The 19,312-nt window shown below is 37.2% G+C and overlaps 1 protein-coding gene across 3 annotated transcripts in view; it reads right to left on the bottom strand.

The window, feature by feature from the left end:
• NUP54 (nucleoporin 54) overlaps positions 1-19,312 on the bottom strand; it is a 52,947-nt gene that overhangs the window by 9,423 nt on the left and 24,212 nt on the right. For 2 of the 3 annotated variants that reach the window (XM_049630657.1, XM_049630655.1), the window contains 3 exons: positions 15,893-16,012; positions 15,501-15,611; positions 12,826-13,452 (listed from right to left, as the gene is read on the bottom strand). In XM_049630657.1, the coding sequence (XP_049486614.1) occupies positions 13,324-13,452; positions 15,501-15,611; positions 15,893-16,012 (360 nt within the window). In that variant the 3' untranslated portion in view covers positions 12,826-13,323. Of the gene's footprint in view, positions 1-12,825; positions 13,453-15,500; positions 15,612-15,892; positions 16,013-19,312 lie in introns of those variants that run through there. The other variant, XM_049630656.1, reaches the window with a different exon arrangement.

Here is a 19,312-nt window from a genome sequence, read left to right on the forward strand (position 1 = left end):
ATCATGTTGATTTATTTGTAGATATTGAACTGTCCTTGCATCCCTGAAATAAATTCAAAATAAATTGATCATGGTGAATGATCCTTTTTTTTTTTTTAAACATACTGTTGAATTCAATTTATGAATATTTTGTTGAGGATTTTTGCATCTATGTTATTCTGGGGTGTTTGCAATTTTTAATTTTTTTCATACTGTCTCTGTCTGGGTTTGGTATCAGGGTGATGCTGGTCTCCGAGAATGAATTTGGAATCATCCTCTAATATTTTTTTGGAATAGCTTGAGAAGGATAGGTATTAACTCTTCTTTAAATGTTTTGTACAAGTCACCTATGAAGCCATCTGGTCCTAGACTTTTTATGTTAGAGGTTTTTTGATTATTGATTCAATTTCATTACCTGTAATTGGTCTGTTCACATTTTCTGCTTATTCCTGATTTAATCTTAGAAGATTGTATGTGTCTGGAAATTTAGGTCTTTCTTCTAGGTTGTCAAATTTGTTGACATAACACTTTTTCATAGTAGTCTTGATCCTTTGTATTTCTGTGGGGTCATTTGTAACTTCTCTTTCATTTCTGATTATTTGGTTCCTCTTTTTTTCTTGAGGAGTTTGGTTAAAGGTTTATCACTATTATTTATCTTTTCAAAAAAACCATTTCAGGGGCGCCTGGGTGGTTCAGTTGTTTAGCATTCTACTCTTAATTTTGGCTCAAGTCATGATCTCACAGTCCGTGGGTTCAAGCCCCACATCAGGCTCTGTGCTGACAGCATGGAGCCTGCTTGAGACTGACTCTCTCTCTCTCTCTTTCTTTTTCTCTTTCTCCCTCTGCCCCTCCCCCCCACTTGCTGTCTGTCTTTCTCTCTCAAAATACATAAATTAACTTAAAAAAAACCTGCTTAGTTGGATTAATCATTTGTATTTTGGTTTTTAGTCTGTATGGCATTTATTTCTACTCCAATCTATTATTTTCTTCCTTCTATTAACTTTGGGCTTTGTTCTTTTCTAGTTCCTTCAGGTGGAAGGTTAGATTGTGTGACATTTTTCTTATTTTTTGATAGGTTTAGTGCTGTAGACATCCCTCTTAGAACTGCTTTTGCTGCATCCCAAAGATTTTGAACCATTGTATTGCCATTTTCATTTGTCTCAAAGTAATTTTTCATTTCCTCTTTGATTTCTTTCTTGACCCATTCATTGTTTATTGAGTAGTATGTTGTTCAGTCTTCATGTGGTTATGTTTGATCAAGTTTTCCTTGTAACAGAGTTCTGGTTTCATGCTGTTATGGTTGGAAAAGACACTTGATATGATTTCAGTTGCCTTAAATTCATTGAGATTTGTTTTGCGGCCTAACATGTGATGTGTTCTGGAAAATGTTGCCTGTGCACTTGAAAAAATGTATATTCTGTTGTTGGATGGAATGATCTGTATACATCTGTTAAGTCCATCTGGCCTAATATATTGTTCAAAATCACTCTTTCCTTATTGATTTTCTGTCTGGATGATCTGTTGATGTAAGTGTGGTGTTAAAATCTCCTATTATTGGGGCGCCTGGGTGGCTCAGTTGGTTGAGCGGCCGGCTTCGGCTCAGGTCATGATCTCGCGGTCGTGAGTTCAAGCCCCGCGTCGGCCTCTGTGCTGACAGCTCAGAGCCTGGAGCCTGTTTCAGATTCTGTGTCTCCCTCTCTCTGCCCCTCCCCCATTCATGCTCTGTCTCTCTCTGTCTCATAAATAAACGTTAAAAAAAAATTAAAAAAATAAATAAATAAAAATCTCCTATTATTGTATTAGAGATAGTTTCTCCCTTTAAGGTTTGTTAATATTTGTTTAGGTGCTCCCACATTGGATGCACATTTACAATTGTTAAACCCTCTTGTTGGAAAGATCCCCTTTTCATTATTTAATGCCTTTGTTCCTTCTGACAGTCTTCATTTTATTTATTTATTTACCTACTTATTTATTTATTTTTAATTATTTTAATTTTTTTCATTAGGGTAAGTGTAGTTTTTCATCCCTACCCACTACTTCCCTCAACTCCTACCCACCTACCCTCTGGTAACCATCAGTTTGTTCTCTGTAGTTAAGAGTCTGTTCCTTGGGGCACCTGGGTGGCTCAGTTGGTTAAGTGGCATCCAACTTCAGCTCAGGTCATGATCTCACAGTTTTGGGTTTGAGCCCTGCATTGGGCTCTGTACTGACAGCTCAGAGCCTGGAGCCTGCTTCAGATTCTGTGTCTCCCTCCCTCTCTGCCCCTCCCCTGCTTGTGCTCTCACTCTCTCTTGCTCGCGCTCTCAAAAATAAACATTAAACATTTTTTTAAAAAATGGGTCCATTCCTTGGTTTCTCTCTCTCTCTCTCTCTCTTTTTATTTTCCTTTGCTCATTTGTTTGACTTCTTAAATTCCACATGAGTGAAATCATATGGTATTTGTCTTTCTCTGAATGACTTATTTTGCTTAGCATTACATCTAGCTCCATCCATGTTGTTGCAAATGACACGATGTCATTCTTTGTTATGGCTGAATAATATTCTAATATATATATATATATATATATATATATATATATATATATGTAGTGTGTGTATGTATATACATATATATGTGTGTGTGTGTATATATATGTGTGTGTGTATATGTATATATATATACACACACACACACCGCATCATCTTTATCTAGTCATCTGTCAGTGGACAGTCTGCTTCCCTGTTTGGCTATTGTAAATAATGCTGCAATAAACATAGGGGTGCATGTATCCCTTTGAATTAGTGGTTTTGTATTCTTCGGATAAATACCCAGTAGTGCAATTCCTCGATCTTAGGATAGTTCTATTTTTTAATTTTTTGAGGAACATCCATACTGTTTTCAACAACAGTTGCACCAATTTGTGTTCCCACCAACACAAGAGAGTTCCTTTTTCTCCACCTCCTCACTGACACGGTTTCATGTGTTTTTGATTTTAGCCATTCTGAGAGGTGTGAGGTGATATCTCATTGTGGTTTTGATTTGCATTTCCCTGATGATGAGTGATGTTGAGTGTCTTTTCAGGTGTCTGTTGGCCATCTGTATGTCTTCTTTGAAGAAATGTCTGATCATGTCTTCTGCCCATTTTTTTTTCTTTTTTTCTTTTTTTAACATTTATTTACTGTTCAGAGACAGAGACAGAGCATGAGCAGGGGAGGGGAAGAGAGAGAGGGAGACAGAATCTGAAGCAGGCTCCAGGCTCTGAGCTGTCAGCACAGAGTCTGATGCCGGGCTCGAACTCACGAACTGTGAGATCATGACCTGAGCTGAAGTCAGACGCTTAACTGACTGAGACACCCAGGTGCCCCCTTCTGTCCATTTTTTAATTAGATTATTTGTTTTTGGGGTATTGAGTTGGATCCATTGTTTATATATTTTAGACACTGTTTATTGGATATGATATTTTGCAAGTATCTTCTCCCATTCAGTATTTTGCCTTTTAGTTTTATTGTTTCCTTCACTGTTGAAGAAGGTTTTTATTTTGATGAAGTCCCAACAGTTCATGTTTCCTTTTACTTCCCTTGCTTAAGAAGATATATCTAGAAAAATACTGCTATGGCTGATATCAGAAATTACTGCCTATGCTCTCTTCAAGGACTTTTGTTTCAGGTCTCACATTTAGGTCTTTAATCCATTTTGAGTTTATTTTTGTGTCTGGTGAAAGAAAGTGGTTCATTTTCATTCTTTTGCATATTTCCAGTTTTCCCAGCACCATTTGTTGAAAGACTCTTTCCCATATTCATTCCTCCTTTGTTGAAGATAAATTGACCGTATACTTGTGGGTTTATTTCTGGATTTTCTGTTCTTTTCCATTCTTATGTATGTCTGTTTTTACGCCATACTGTTTTAATTACTGCCACTTTGTAATAAAACTTGAAATCTGGAAGTGTGATACCTCTGGTTTTGTTTTTCTTTTTCAAGACTGCTTTTGCTATTCAGGGTTTTTTGTGTTCCATACAAATTTTAGGATTGTTTGTTCTAGCTCTGTGAAAAATGCTGGTGGTATTTTGGTAGGGATTATTAAATCTGTAGATTGCTTTGGGTAGTATAGACGTTTTAACAGTATTTATTCATCCAATCCAGAGCATGGAATTTCTTTCCATTTCTTTGCATCATCTTTAATTTCAGCAGTTTTTCATGGTTTTCAGAGCACAGATCTCTCACCTCTTAAGTTTATTCCTAGATATTTTATCATTTTTTGGTGCAGTTGTAAATGGGATTGTTTTCTTAATTTCACTTTCTGATGTCTCATTTTTAGTATATAGGACAGCAACAAATTTCTGTACCTTGATTTTGTATCCTGTGACTACTGAATTAATTTATCAGTTCTAGTAGTTTTCTGGTGGAGTCTTTAGGGTTTTCTACATATACTGTCATGTCATCTGCAAATAGTGAAAGCTTTACTTCTCCCTTACCATGGATACCTTTTATTTCTTTTCGTTGTCTGATTGCGGTGGGTAGGACTTCCACTATTGTACTGAATAAAAATGGTGAAAGTGGACATTCTTTTTTTTTTTTTAATTTAAAAAAAAAATTTTTTTTTAACGTTTATTTATTTTTGAGACAGAGAGAGACAGAGCATGAACAGGGGAGGGGCAGAGAGAGAGGGAGACACAGAATCGGAAGCAGGCTCCAGGCTCTGAGCCATCAGCCCAGAGCCCGACGCGGGGCTCGAACTCACGGACTGTGAGATCGTGACCTGAGCTGAAGTTGGACGCTTAACCGACTGAGCCACTCAGGCGCCCCGAAAGTGGACATTCTTGTCTGTTCCCTGACCTTGGGGGAGAAAAGCTCTCCATTTTTCACCATTGAATATGATGTTGGGTGTGGCTTTTTCATAGAAGGTCTTTATTATGTTGAGGTATGTTCCTTTTAGGCCGATTTTGTTGAGGGTTTTTATCATGAATGGATGTTGTACTTTGTCAAATACTTTTTTCTGCATGTGTTGAAATGATCATACAGTTTTCATCCTTTTTTTCTTGATGTGACACATGTTGATTGTCCTGCAAATATTGAACCACCCTTGAATCTCTGGGATAAATCCAGCTTGATCCTGGTATATCTTTTAATGTATTATTGGATTCAGTTTCCCAGGATTTTGTTGATGATTTTTTGCATCTGTATTTATGAGAGTTATTGTCCTCTAGTTTTCTTTTTTGTAGTGTCTTTATCTGGTTTTGGTATCAGGGTGATACTAGCCTCATAGACTGAATATGGAAGTTTTCCTTCCTCTTGTATTTTTTGGAATAGGTCAAGAAAAATGGATATTAACTCTTCTTTAAGTGTTTGGTAGAATTTTCCTGTGAAGCCATCTGGTCCTGGACTTTTGTTTTTTGGGAGTTTTTTGATTACTGATTCAATTTCATTGCCGATAATTGGTTGCTCACATTTTCTATTTTTTCTTGATTCAGTTTTGGTAGGTTATATGTTTCTAGGAATTTATTAATTTCTTCTAAGTTGTCTAGTCTGTTGGCCTGTAGGTTTTTAAAAGACATTCTGTTACAATTGTTTTTATTTCTGCTGTGTTGGTTGTTATTTCTCCTTTTTCATTAGAGGTTTTGTTGATTTGAATCTTCTCTTTTTTATGAGTCTTGGTAAGAGGTTTATCAATTTTGATCTTTCCGGAGAATGAACTTTCTATGTTCATTGATCTGTTGTTTTGTTTTTTAGTTTTTTTTTTTTAATTTTTTTTTTTTTTAACATTTATTTATTTTTGAGAGAGAGACAGAGCATGAACGGGGGAGGGGCAGAGAGAGAGGGAGACACAGAATCGGAAGCAGGCTCCAGGCTCTGAGCCATCAGCCCGGAGCCCGACTCGGGGCTCGAACTCACGGACCGTGAGATCGTGACCTGAGCCGAAGTCGGACGCTCAACCGACCGAGCCACCCAGGCGCCCCTTGTTTTTTAGTTTCTACATCATGTATTTCTGCTCTAATGTTTCTTCTTCTTCTTTTTTTTTTTTTTTTTAATTTTTAGAAAGAGTGGGGGAAAGAGGCAGAGGGAAAGAGAATCTTAAGCAGGCTCCACCACGACCCTGGCATCATGATGTGGGCCAAATCAAGAGGATGCTCCACCAACTGAGCCACCCAGGTGTTCCTGCTTTAATCTTTATTATTTCCTTTCTTATGCTGGATTTGGGTTTTGTTTGTTCTTTTTCTAACTCCTTTAGGTGTAAGGTTAAGTTGTTTACTTGAGATTTTTCTTGCTTCTTAAATAGGCCTGTATTGCTTTAAACTTCCCTCTTAGAACCAGTTTTGCTGCATCCCAAAGATTTTGGGCTGTTGTATTTTCATATTCATTTGTTTTCATGTAATTTTTAATTTCTTCTTTGAATTCTTAGTTGACCCATTCATTGTTCAATAGCGTGTTATTTAACCTCAATGTATTTGTGGTCTTTCCATGTCTTTTCTTGTGATTGATTTCTAGCTTCACGGTGTTGTGGTCAGAAAAGATGCATGGTATAGCTTTGATTCCTTTGAAATTGTTGAAACTTGTTTTGTGTCCTAATACGTGATCTTTTCTGGAGAATGTTCTGTGTGCACTTGCAGAGAATGTATTATGTTCTTTTAGGATGGAAGGTTCTGAATAGGTATGTTAAGTCCATCTGGTCCAGTGTGTCTTTCAAAGCCTCTGCTTTCTTGTTGATTTTGTTCAGATGATCTGTCCATTGATGTAAGTGGACATACTATTATTGTATTGCTATGATTTCTTTTATGATCATTATTATTAACTGTTATTAACATTGTTATTAACTGTTTTCTGTATTGGGGTGCTCCCAGATTGGGTGCATAAATATTTACAGTTGTTATATCCTCTTACTGGATTTTCCCCTTTATTATTATTATTATTATATAGTGTCCTTTGTTTCTTGTTGTAGTCTTTGTTTTAAAGTCTAATTTGTCTGATAAAAGTATTGCTACCCCAGCTTTCTTTTGGCATCCATTTGCATGATAAATGTTTCTCTGTCCCCTCACTTTCATTTTTTTTTTAACATTTATTCATTTTTTGAGAGACAGTGTGTGAGTAGGGGAAGGGCAGAAAGAGACTGAGACACAGAATTCGAAGCAGGCTCCAGGCTCTGAGCTGCAGCACAGAGTCCGATGCAGGGCCCGAACATAATAGGCTGGGAAATCATGACCTGAGCCAAAGTCAGACACCCAAATGACTGAACCACCCAGGCACCCCCTCCATCCCCTCACTTTCAATCTGCAGGAGTCTTTCAGCCTGAAATGAGTCTCTTGTAGGCATCATAGAGATGTCTTATTTTTTTTATCCACTCTGTCACCCAGTGTCTTTTGACTGGAATGGTTAGTGCATTTACGTTCAAAGTAATTATTGATAGACCTGTATTGTTGCCATTTTGTTACTTGTGTGATTTTACTGTAGATTTTCTCTAATTCTTGTCTTGCTCTCTTTCATGGTTTTGGCTTTCTTAAGTGGTATACTTGGATCCCTTTCTCTTTATTATTTGCATATCTATTATTGGTTTTTGATTTGTGGTTACCAGTAGGCTTGTGTATAACATCTTTTGCATATAGCAGTCTATATTAAGTTGATGGTACTGAAGTTTTAACCTGTTCTTTATTCCTGTCCTCCCCACATTTTAGTTATATGGTGTCATATTTTACTTCCTTGTTTTTTTTTTTAATCCCTTGACAGATTTTTACAGAAATATTTATTTTCACTGCTTTTGTGTTTATTTTTCATACTCTCACTTACAGTCTTTCTTTACATTCTGAGTCCCCTTTATTTCTTGTAGGACCGGTTTAGTGGGCATGAACTCCTTAGTTTTGTTTGAGAAACTCCTTATCTCTCCTACTCTGAATGATAGCTTTGCTGGATAGAGTATTATTGGCTGCAGATTTTTCTCTCTCAGCACTTTGAATATATCATGCCACTCCTTTCTGGCCTGCAAAGTTTCTGATGAAAAATCCTCTGATAGCTTTAGGGGGGTTCCCCCTTGTATAGAACTATCTTCTTTCACTGCTTTTAACATTTTTTCTTCATTGCTATTTTTTGCCAGCTTAATTACTGTGTGTCTTGGTGTAGACCTCCTTGGGTTGGAGAGAGTGGGAATCTATGCCTCCTGGATCTGGGTATCTGTCTCCTTCCCCAAATTAGGGAAGTTTTCAGCTGTTATTTCTTCAGATAAATGTTCTGCCCCCTTATCTCTCTTCTTCTCAGATCCCTCTAATGTGGATGTTATTACACTTGATAGAGTCAGTGAGTTCCCTAAGACTATTCTCAGCTCACATAATTTTCTTTCTGTCCTTTTCTCAGCTTGGTCACTTTGCATTACTTGTCTTTCAGGTTGTTAATTCATTCCTTTGCTTCATCTAGCCTGCTATTTACTCCATAAAGTGTATTAAAAAAATTTTTTTTAACATTTATTTATTTTTTAGAGAGAGACAGCATGTGAGCAGGGAGGAGCAGAGAGAGGAGGAGCGGAGAGAGAGGGAGACAGAATCTGAAACAGGCTCCAGGCTCTGAGCTGTCAGCACAGAGCCTGATTCCAGGCTCGAACTCCCGAGCTGCAAGATCATGACCTGAGCCGAGTCGGACGCTTAACTGACTGAGCCACCCAGGTGCCCCTCCATAAAGTGTATTTTTAATTTCATTAATTGTATTTATCTCTGATGGGTTCTTTTTTTTTTTAATCTGTTTTAAAGGTTTCACTGATGTCTTCTGCTCTTTTCTCCAGTCCAGTGGGTATCTTTATGATAATTACTTTAAATTCTCTATCAGGCATATTACTTACATCCATTTCATTTTGGTCTGTTGTGGTTTGGTCCTCTTCTTTCATTCGGGAGATGTTTCTTGTCTCCTTATTTTGTCTGTATGTGTTAGGAAAGTCAGCTACTTTCTTGTTCTTAACAATAATAGCCTTATGAAGAAGATGTCCTGTGGTGCCTTGAAGTGCAGTGTCTCCCGTTCCCCAATGCCTGGTGCTTTAGGGAGTGTCTCCCATGTGTGTTATGTGTGCTCTGCTGTTGAGTCTTGGCCTCTTTTTCCTTCAGTTGTCTTCAGAGGTTCTTTGCTTCTTGTGGGTGGCAAGGTGTGCAGTGATCTGCTTGCAAAATGAGACCTACCCCCTTGCATGGGGAACTGAGGTCCTGGAAAACGGACAGGTGGATCAGGACAGGTGGTGTTGGCAGGGTTTGCACAGGTCTTCTCGGGGAGGGGCCCATGGCACCAGGACTCAGGCAGATGTGACTGGGGAGGGCGGATCCACCCAAGCAATGGAGGATGGGGCTTGGTGCTAGTAAGTTAGGTAAGGAGGGTCAGCACCTTGCTGGTTTTCCCAGGTGGCCATTGTTTGGGGTGGGGGTGGGGGTGGAAGAGGGAAATGGTGCCTGCCAGCTCCTTTGTTCTTGGAGGGCTCTCCCTGTGATCCTTGTCTTTCCTGGCTATGATGAGATGGTCAAATCATTCTCCCTCCCATCGGCTCCCCATTGTTTTTCAACTTGATAGTTCTACACTGTATCTGTGTAGGCTGTTGTGCTGTTTCTAATGTCCTAATGCCATCCAGGCTTTCTGAGCTGAACCCACTGATTTTTCAAATTTTAGGCTTTAAGTCCTGCTGGTTTTAAGAACGCAAAATATTCAGCACCTTTGACTGTTAGAGGCAAATATGGAGATTTGTCCTCCTCATTCATGGGCTCCCCGGTGTGAAAGTATGTTTTCTGGCTTTCTCTGCACCACCAGCTGTGTGGATGGGCATGGTCCGTTTTGCTCCTATACCACATCTTCACTCTTCTTTGATGTGGCCTGTTCCCTGCCTTAGTTGTGGAGTTTGTCCTGCCAAGTCTTCAGGTCATTTTCTGGGTTATTTATTCTGATATGGGTGTTATCTAATTGTATCTGGGGGACTAAGGAAGCTCAAGGTCCTCTTACTCCCCCATCTTCCCAGCCTTCCCAGTCTTTATTTTAAAGTCTACTTCATCTGACATATGTATTGGTACCCTGGTGTGTTTTTTGGGTGAGGAGGGCTCCTTTTGCATGGAATATCCTTTTCTTGCCCTTCAGTTTCAGTCTGTATGTCTTTAGGTCTGAAGTGAATATCTTATAGGCAACATGTAGGTGGGTCTTGTCTTTTTATCCATTCCATCACCTTTTGTCTTTTGATTAGAACATTTAGTCTCTTTACATTTAATTATTGGTAGGCATGAACTTCATTGCCATTTTATTGTTTTCTGGTTGTTTCATATAGTTTTGTTCCTTTTTTCTTATCTTGCTTTCTTTTATGATTTGATGACATTCTTTAGTGTTGTGCTTTAATTCCTCTTTATTTTTTGTATATGTATTACAGGTTTTTGGTTTGTGGCTACCTTGATGTTCATGTATAACATTCTGTGTATATATACAATATCTAGATTCTATGTAATCTAGATCTATAAGTTAATGGTCACTTAAATCCAAACATACTCTAAAAGCACTACATTTTTACTTGCCTCCTTCATGTTTTAGGATGGCCTGTTTTACATCTTTTTGTGTATCCTTTAATTATTGTAGATATAACTGATGTTACTACTTTTGTCTTTTAACCTACAATACTAGCTTTATAAGTGATCTAGTACCTTTGCTATATGTTTGCTTTCATCAGTGAAATATTTTTCATTCAGAATTTTCTATTTATGGCCTTAAAGAAGTCCCTTTAACATTTCTTGTAAGGTTGGTATAGCTTCAAATCTAAATGATAACTTTGCTGGGTAGAATATTCTTGATTGTACCTTTTTTTTTCCCCTTGTAGCACTTTTAATATATTCTGCCACTCCCTTCTAGCCTGCAACGTTTCTGGTGAACAGACAGCTCATAGCCTTATGGGGGCTTCATTGTATGTAACTAGTTGCTTTCCCTTGTTGCCTCTAAGATGTTATCTTTAATTTTTGATAGTTTAATTATTATGTGTCTTAGTGTGGACCTCTTTGGGTTTATTTTGTTAGGGGTTTCTTTGTGCTTCCTGGACTTGGATGCCTGTTTTCCTTCCCCAGATTAGGGAAGCTTTCTACTTTTATTTCTTCAAATAAGTTTTCTGGCTCTTTCTCTCCTCTTTTGGGATCCCTATAATACAAATGTTAGTACACTTGTTGCAGAGCTCACTTAATCTTAACTTCATTTAATTTTTTTTTCTTTTTGCTGTTCAGCTTTAGTGGTTTCTGCTACCCTGTCTTCTAGATTAGTGATCTGTACTACATCCTCTAACGTGCTGTTGATTCCCTCTAATGTATTTTTTATTTCAGTACTGAATTCTTCACCTCTTATTGGTTGTTATATTTTCTATTTCTTTGTTGAAGTTCTGAGTTCATCCACTCTTGTCTTAAGTCCAGTGAACATCTTTATCACCATGACTTTGAACTCAAGTAGATTGCTGTTTCATGTAGTTTCATGTAGTTTTTTTCTGAGGTTTGTTTTCTTTCATTGTCTCATTTTGTCTGACTCTGTTTCTGAGTGTTAGGTAGGTCAGCTGCATCTCCTGGTCTTGAAAGTATAGTGACCTTATATAGAAGTCATCCTTTGGGGTCCAGTAGCATAGTCCCGTTGGTCACCAGAACCAGGCATTCTGAGGGTGTCCCGGGTGGGCTGCATGCACCCTCCTGTTGTGACTGGGCCAGGACAGCTGAGGGTGTACTGGTGGGTGGTGCTGGCCCCCAGCACAGGTGGATGTGAGGCCTGGCTGCCGCTCCTGCAGGTACACTGGTGGGCAGGGCTGCTGCAATGACTGGTCATGACTGCTATGGGCAGACTGGTGTGCAGGGCTCGTCCCCTGCTTGGCTGGCTAAGAGGTGTGCCTGTAGCTGTAATGGGTGTGCTGATGGAGTGGGGTTAGTTCCTGGTACGGCTGGCTGCAACTGCTGCATGTGTGGTGGAAGACAGGGCTTGGTCCTTCCCCCCACTTTTCCAGTTTACAGCTGGACAGAACTTCCTTCAGTGAGATCTGAGAGGATGGCCTCTTGATAAGTATCATATCCCTCACCATCCCCATAAACACAGTGTGGCAAGATTCATGGGGCTACTTCTCAAAACACTTCTCATTACAAGCCAAAGCACGACAGAAATGAAAAGTTGAAGCACCACAAGAGGGGTCAACATACAGCCCAGGGGTGAAGTTTGTAGTCAGAAATTGTTCAAAATGTTAAAAAAAAAAAAATCATTTCATATCATGATGTCTAATTCAGATTTTTCTAGTGTTTTCAGTTCCGAATGATACATTAAGGAATTTTTTTAATGTTTATTTTTGAGAGAGCACAAGAGAGGCAGGAGCAGAAAGAGGGGGACAGAGGATCTAAAGCTGGCTCTGCACTGACAGGCTGACAGCAATGAGCTGGATGTGGGGGGCTTGAACTCACAAACCGCATGATCATGACCTGAGCCAAAGTCAGATGCTCAACTGCACTGAGCCACCCAGGTGCCCCAGGGGATTCTTTACCATAGATGATACTTGAAATAAGTTTTACTTGCCATAACCTAGTCAAACTAGGTCAGCATTGATACATTTTCCAGGAGGGAAAAATCAAACTCAAGACTAGAATTCTTAAATTGCGGTTATGATTTAATACTTGTGAGGAGAGCCAAATAAAGCATCAGACAGAATTATATAAAAGTAATTACAATCAAGAATTTATTTGTTTTCATCATTTTTTTAAGAAATAAAAAGATCTAAAAAGCAAAAAAAGTTGCAAAAATGATAAAATGTAATTCTGTTATATCCTAATTGCTTAAGTGTGTTCTGTAAATTCCAAATAAGTAAAATAATATAAAAATATATTTTCAAATCTTTATAGGATGAAAAGATAACCACAATCATTAAATACTCTTGGATTTCCTTTACTCCTCCCACAGATGAATTCACAAATATATAAAAACTGACGTACATTTACATTCTGAAGTACAAAGCTCCAACAGCCAAATAGTTACACAGTTTATTTTGTTATGTGCAAAGTAGGTATTTCATATTTACTTGCTATGGAAAGCAGAGTACAGGCTCAATGGAGAATAATCATTAAACACTGATTAGTTTTAAGAATAATGCTGTTGTCCAAATGTACAGCGGCACATACTTTTCGTAATTATGTACTTCTCTTTTACAGTAACAGCTTTCAGGTATGAATCTTTCAAAGGCTATCTTTGAACAGCTGTGAAGTGGATGTTATTTCAGATCTGATGAAAATAATTTGACAGTAGCCTCCTCAAAAGCCAGGAGAAGATTTTCTTTTTCTCCCCTCCATGTGGTCAGTTTCATTCTTAAGGAAGGCCTGATGTTGCAAGAAGATACATTTCACAAACCCTTAACATAAGTTTGTGAATTGTCAACTAAAGACACCACCTCTGATGTGGATGGTTTCATTCAATCCATGTTCTACCAACTTTATATCTTCTAGGTCATCTTTTATGATGCTAATCAAATGGCTAAGGCCTTCCTGTTGTTGTTTCAAATGCTAGAAGGAATTAAAATATATATTAATGTATTAAGCCATTAAACTGCACACTATGCACAGGAAAAAGGACTTTTTCACTATTTTACTAGCAATACAGCACTTGGTAGCTGCTCTAAATAGAGTGGACATGCATATTAAAACATTTCATACTACAGCTTGTGCTAACACATTTCTATGACCTATAGTAAACAAAACCAAAAAAAATGAACAGTATTTTCCATAGAAATTGTACAGAAGATACAGATTTTTAAAATATAATGTAAGAAGGTATTCAGATATGGAGGACTAGCAAAATAATTCTGAAAACTAAAAGTTTTCATGTTTTGAAGTACCAAGTATATAATGATAACAGAACTACAATTGCTAACATTTTAAAGCATCCAAGTGTTAAAGCAGTTTTCAGAGCTTCATGGGTAGTAACAAAATTTTTTTAAGCACTCTTTGGGGATGCGTTACAGCATCTCTACAGATAGAAAAATTGAGATGCAGGTAGGAAACCCGCTCAAGGTCCTAAACTAGGTGATGAGCTGTGATCCAGTCCCAAAACAAGTGTTCATGTTATTCTAAACTTTATTGCATAATCATTCTATCAATATACTGGAATCTTTCTCAGCTAGTGTTTTGTAGTTATTTACAATGGAATATAGTCAAGTGGATGTATATGTCCCAAGAACCTAGGAGCCAAACTGGATTTTAGTTGTATGATATAGCAATATCCCTTCTAAAGCACATAATAAAACTGGATTTGTAGGTGACAATTATAACCATCTAAAAATGCCCCAGGCCATGACAACAGCCCTAAGATGTTCCTCAAAATTTACCATTTTAATACCTTTAGATACAGTCACTGGTTAGACAGCTTTCATTAAATCAATCTGTATTTATACTGAGGAAAATAAACTAGAGCAGTACTTTCCAAACTTTTCACACCAGATGAGCTAAAAGTAGTTGGAGGGGTTCTGGCCACCCCAACCTCCACCTGGGTCCCCTGAGGGCTGAGGAGATCAATGATTGGTACATATTTACAATTTATATGTGACATACAGGTTGGGCATAGAGGACAGAGCAGTTACTTCTCAAATTGTACATACAAATCACTCTGATCTTAATAAAATGTACATTAAGTAGGTTTGGAGTAAGGACTGAGATTATGCATTTGTAATGACCTCTCGTGTGTTGCTGTTGCCACCTACAAATTGAGTAGCAGGGTGTAGGGAACTGTGGTGCCTCCACTAACTGAATTCATCTTTTATTATAAAATATACAAAACACAAAAATACCCATCTTAACCCTTTTTAAAAACACACAGTTCAGTAACATTAGTATATTCACATTATGCAAAATCACTACAATCTGTATTTTTAGAACTTTTTCATCTTCCCCAAATCTGTACCCATTAAGTATTAATTCCCCATTCTCCCTCCCCTCAGGCTCCTGGCAACGACCATTCTATGAGCTGAATTACACTGTATAAGTGTACTATAGAATTATACTATATCCTTTTAAACTGGCTTATTTCACTTGGCGTAACATTTTCAAGACTCATCTGTGTTGTAGTGAGTGTTAGTTTCCTTCATTTTTAAGGCTGAATAATACTCCACGATGTGTGTGTGTGTGTGTGTGTGTGTGTGTGTATGTGTGTATACACACACACACACACACACACACATATATATATACATACGTACATACACACTGTATTTAGTTTATCCATTCATCTGTCTTTGAATACTTGAGTTGCTTCGACATCTTGGCTATTGTGAATGCTGCTGCTAAGAACATATGTGCGTCCCTGCTTTCAATTCTTTTAGGTATATATCCAGAAGTAGAACTGCTAGATCATGTATCAGCTAGATGTTTAATTTTTTGAGGAACTGTTTCCACAGCACTTGCACCATTTTACATCACCACCAGAAATACACAAAAGTTGTTTTCTTCACAGTCTTGTCAATACTTGTTATTTACTGTTCTTTTGGGTAATAGCAAGCCTAACAGATGTGAAGTGAATTCTCCTTTTAAAATGTGCACCCTAGCCCTAGTGCACTTACCTGCTTGATTTCTCGTAACAGATCTGCATCTATGTAATATCTTTCCTCAGATTTGACTGCTCCAAAATGATTCTGCATCCTGATTTGGGACATCAGTTCATTTAGTCGGCCCTAAAAATAAGACCGAGTCAAATTACAACTGCTAATGACAGCAACCACTTCTAAAAGAGAATTTTTTCTTTTAAAAGGATGGGTACTACTCTTATAAAGTTGTGTAATTCTCCCTCTGTACATTATGTGAAACATTAACGTAAGCCAAAACCACATCATTAAGAATCTACTTTAAAAAAGTTTTGATTAAAGAGAACAAAATACTTAATAAAAGCAAGTATACATAATCCCTCTTTTTGAAGACTGACAAATTCTAGCTCTATGGTCCTATAAATGCCTACCTTAAACTGGGTAGGTGCATTCAGTTCACACTGAATTGTATCTAGCTGAACTCGCAACTGCTCTTCATCAGCTTGAATGGCATACCCACTCTTCCTCTGAATTTCCTGTTTGATTAGGACCTATATAAAGAAAATCCACCAACAATACCAACAGAATCATGAGTCTCTTTTTAGTTATGCAAGTAATTGTCTTACAGGTATTTGTTGAAAGAAACCAGCTGAATACACTTACAGTAGGAATCTTAACAGTTTGAGAGTTGGATTAGGTTTGTCCGTTTTTATTAGCCAATCTACATTAGAATATTGACATGCCTCTAATTTGTTTTTAATGACTGCATAATTTTTCATGCATTAATAACCAATAATTTATTCAGTTATTCCTCCTATTGAGGGGTATATATTCTGTTTCTAGTAATAAACTTTTATAGAGAGATACTGATCTAGACCCCCAAGAATGAGACCGCTGGGTTTAAAAGCACGTGTTTTCAGTCTAACAGAAGCTGCTAGATTGTTTTACAATTTAAATTCATAAACCACATGAGAGTACCCTTTTCCCCACAATGCTATCAGCAAGAAGTTATTTAAGTTTTCCCCAAACTGACGAGTGTGAATGGAGCTCACATTTCTTCTCTAATCTGTACTTCCCTGAAAAGTTAAAGGAGCATCCTTTAATAGTCAAAAACTACTTTGCATTTGCTCTTCTATGAACTGCCTTTACACATTTTTTGCCCATACTGTGAGTTTTTTGGTAAAAAAACAATCTCTTTGTATAGTACGAATAATCACCATTTGCAAATTCAATTTTCTTTTTCTGGTATCTGTCACATGACTTGACAAATAGCTTCTGATATCTTTTGCTGTGCAAAATTCTAATTAGCCAATTTTATTTTATAGTTTCTGGCTTTCTGGCCAAAAATCTCTCCAATGTCTACAGTCAAGCATGTAGCTTCATAAATTTTTTAGTTAAATCTTTAATCCACCTATTTTTGTCTATGGTATGATACAGAGGTCCAGTTTCTTTTTTTCCCAGACAGCCAGTTACTCTAGCATTATTTATTAAATAAACCAACTGAATTGAGATACCACCTTCATCATATGAAGCATGAAGATGTAGTTGGCATCTATTTCTGGATTCTCTATTCTGTTTATCTTTACTGTCCAATCTTATGCCAGTCCCACACTGATTTGTCACAGAACCTTTAAGATAGGTTCTAAAGTCTTGCAAGTCCCCTTCACTATTTCCTTTTTGTTCCCCCAAAAGCTGTTCTGAAAACACTTATCCTTCTTGAGGAACTGAAAGATTTCTTGATCAAGTCTTTAAAAGTTGGAAATTATTTTCAAACTTTATAAAGTGGATAGTGAATCTTCTCATCTAAATATGGTTTATATGTCATTTTGTAAAGACGAATTCAGATTTTGTACTTCCCTCATAAATTTATTCCTAAGTATCTTACAATTTTTACATCACCATAATATTTTCCTGTTTTCACTAATGGTATGCTGGTTTGGGTACATTTATCTTGTATCTAGCCATTTTAACCACATTCTCTGGTTTTCTCGTAAGAGTTTTCTAGATATTACAATCATGCCATCAGCAAAAAGACAATTTAATCTTGTCCAATGTTTATATTAGTTACCTAATTACCTTGTTATATTTATGAAAACCTCCAAGATAATGGATATTACTTTTTCTGGTGGTGGGGGGGATTACTTTCTGAATGGGATTTTAATGCTTTGCTTCTTTGAATATTTGCTGTTCATTTTGGTAACAGTCTCTATATTTTTCCTTTATGATAGATTTCCTGTTATAAAACTAACCCTGCATTCCTGAAATAAACCTTACTTCATCACAGTATATTCCTTTAGGATTTGATAAATAGTTGGATCCTTTATGCATTTACGTTGCTTTTGGTCACATTTATTGAGGTGTAGTCCACATGTAAGAAAATCACCCATTTTAGGTGCTCAGTTACTATGAATTTTGACAAAATCCTGTTACCATCACCACAATCAAGGTACAGAACGTTTCCATCTACTCCTTGGTGTCACTGCTCTCCCTTTATTACCTGCCCCTGGCAACTACTGACCTGTTACCAGTCTCTCGTTTTGCTTTTTGCATAACATCATATAAATGGAATCATGCCTTTTGTAGCCTTGAAATCTGGCTTCTTTCACTTAGCATAATCTGCCTCTATTTATTAGAAATGTACATGAATAGATTTTATTTGGGGGTACCAGAAGCAGAGATGTAAAGTAGCACAGCTGCTCTGGAAAAGTTTTCAGCAATTCTTCCAAAAGTTAAACAGAGTTACCATACGACCAAGCAATTCCAATCCTAGATTTAGGTACCCAAGAAAAATGAAAACACACGTCCACGCAAATATTTGTACACAAATGTTAATAGCAACATATGTTAATAACCAAACGGGGGAGACAACCAAAATGTTAATGAATTGATGAATATTGGTATTTTCATGTAATGGAGTATTATTCAGCAATAAAAAGGAAGTAATACTACATGCTACAACACAGATGAACCTTAAAAACACTACGCTACATGAAAGAAGCCAGTCACAAAAGACTACATCTCTTGATGCCATTTATCTGAAGTGTCCAGGATAGGCACATCCACAGAGACAGAAAGTGGTTGCTTGGACAGGGTTTTGGGATGAAATGGGGAGTGACTGCTAATAGGAATGAAGTTTTGTTTTAGGGTGAGGAAAATGTCATAAAATTAACTGTGGCAATGTTGCACAGACTAAATATACTAAAAACCACTAACTATATACACTTTAAATAAATGAACTATATACACTGAAATGTATGGTGGGTGAATTATATCTCAAAGTGATTTTAAATGGGGAAATGGTCTATAGATTTTTCCTTTTGTCTAAAGGAATTAGCTCTTTAGTGGTTAGACAAAGTTAAGCAGTTAAACAATCTGGCCTTGGTATTTTTCCATGGTTGATCTTTAAGAAGTTTCTCATTTATATATTTGTCCATTTAAGATTTTTGCACCTATGTAGATGATTTTTTAGCAAAATTGAAATCACCAAAATTAATCTGTTTTCTCTAGCTCCCAAATGTGTTGTCCTGAATTGCATGCAGTATTTTCTCATTCTGTTCTGTTGTCTGTAGTAATGTTTCCTTTCTCCTTTTCCTCATGAGATGTTTAGCCATTTCAAAGATCTTTTCAAAGAAACAGCTTTCGATTTATTCTCTGTACTATGATTAATTTTATTTCACTTATTTCATATCTGTATTTCTCTCTCACTGGCTTCTCTTGAGAGTCTTTCTAACTTCTTAAGATAAGTACCAGTTCCTTATTCTTTGCGTTTGTATTTTAAGGATGATAACTAAGTGTCCGACTTCAGCTCAGGCTCAGGTCATAATCTCGCAGTTCATGGGTGCAAGCCCCAC

The sequence above is a fragment of the Panthera uncia genome, chromosome B1, assembly GCF_023721935.1.
Source record: "Panthera uncia isolate 11264 chromosome B1, Puncia_PCG_1.0, whole genome shotgun sequence".
In the NCBI taxonomy this organism is placed as follows: domain Eukaryota; kingdom Metazoa; phylum Chordata; class Mammalia; order Carnivora; family Felidae; genus Panthera; species Panthera uncia.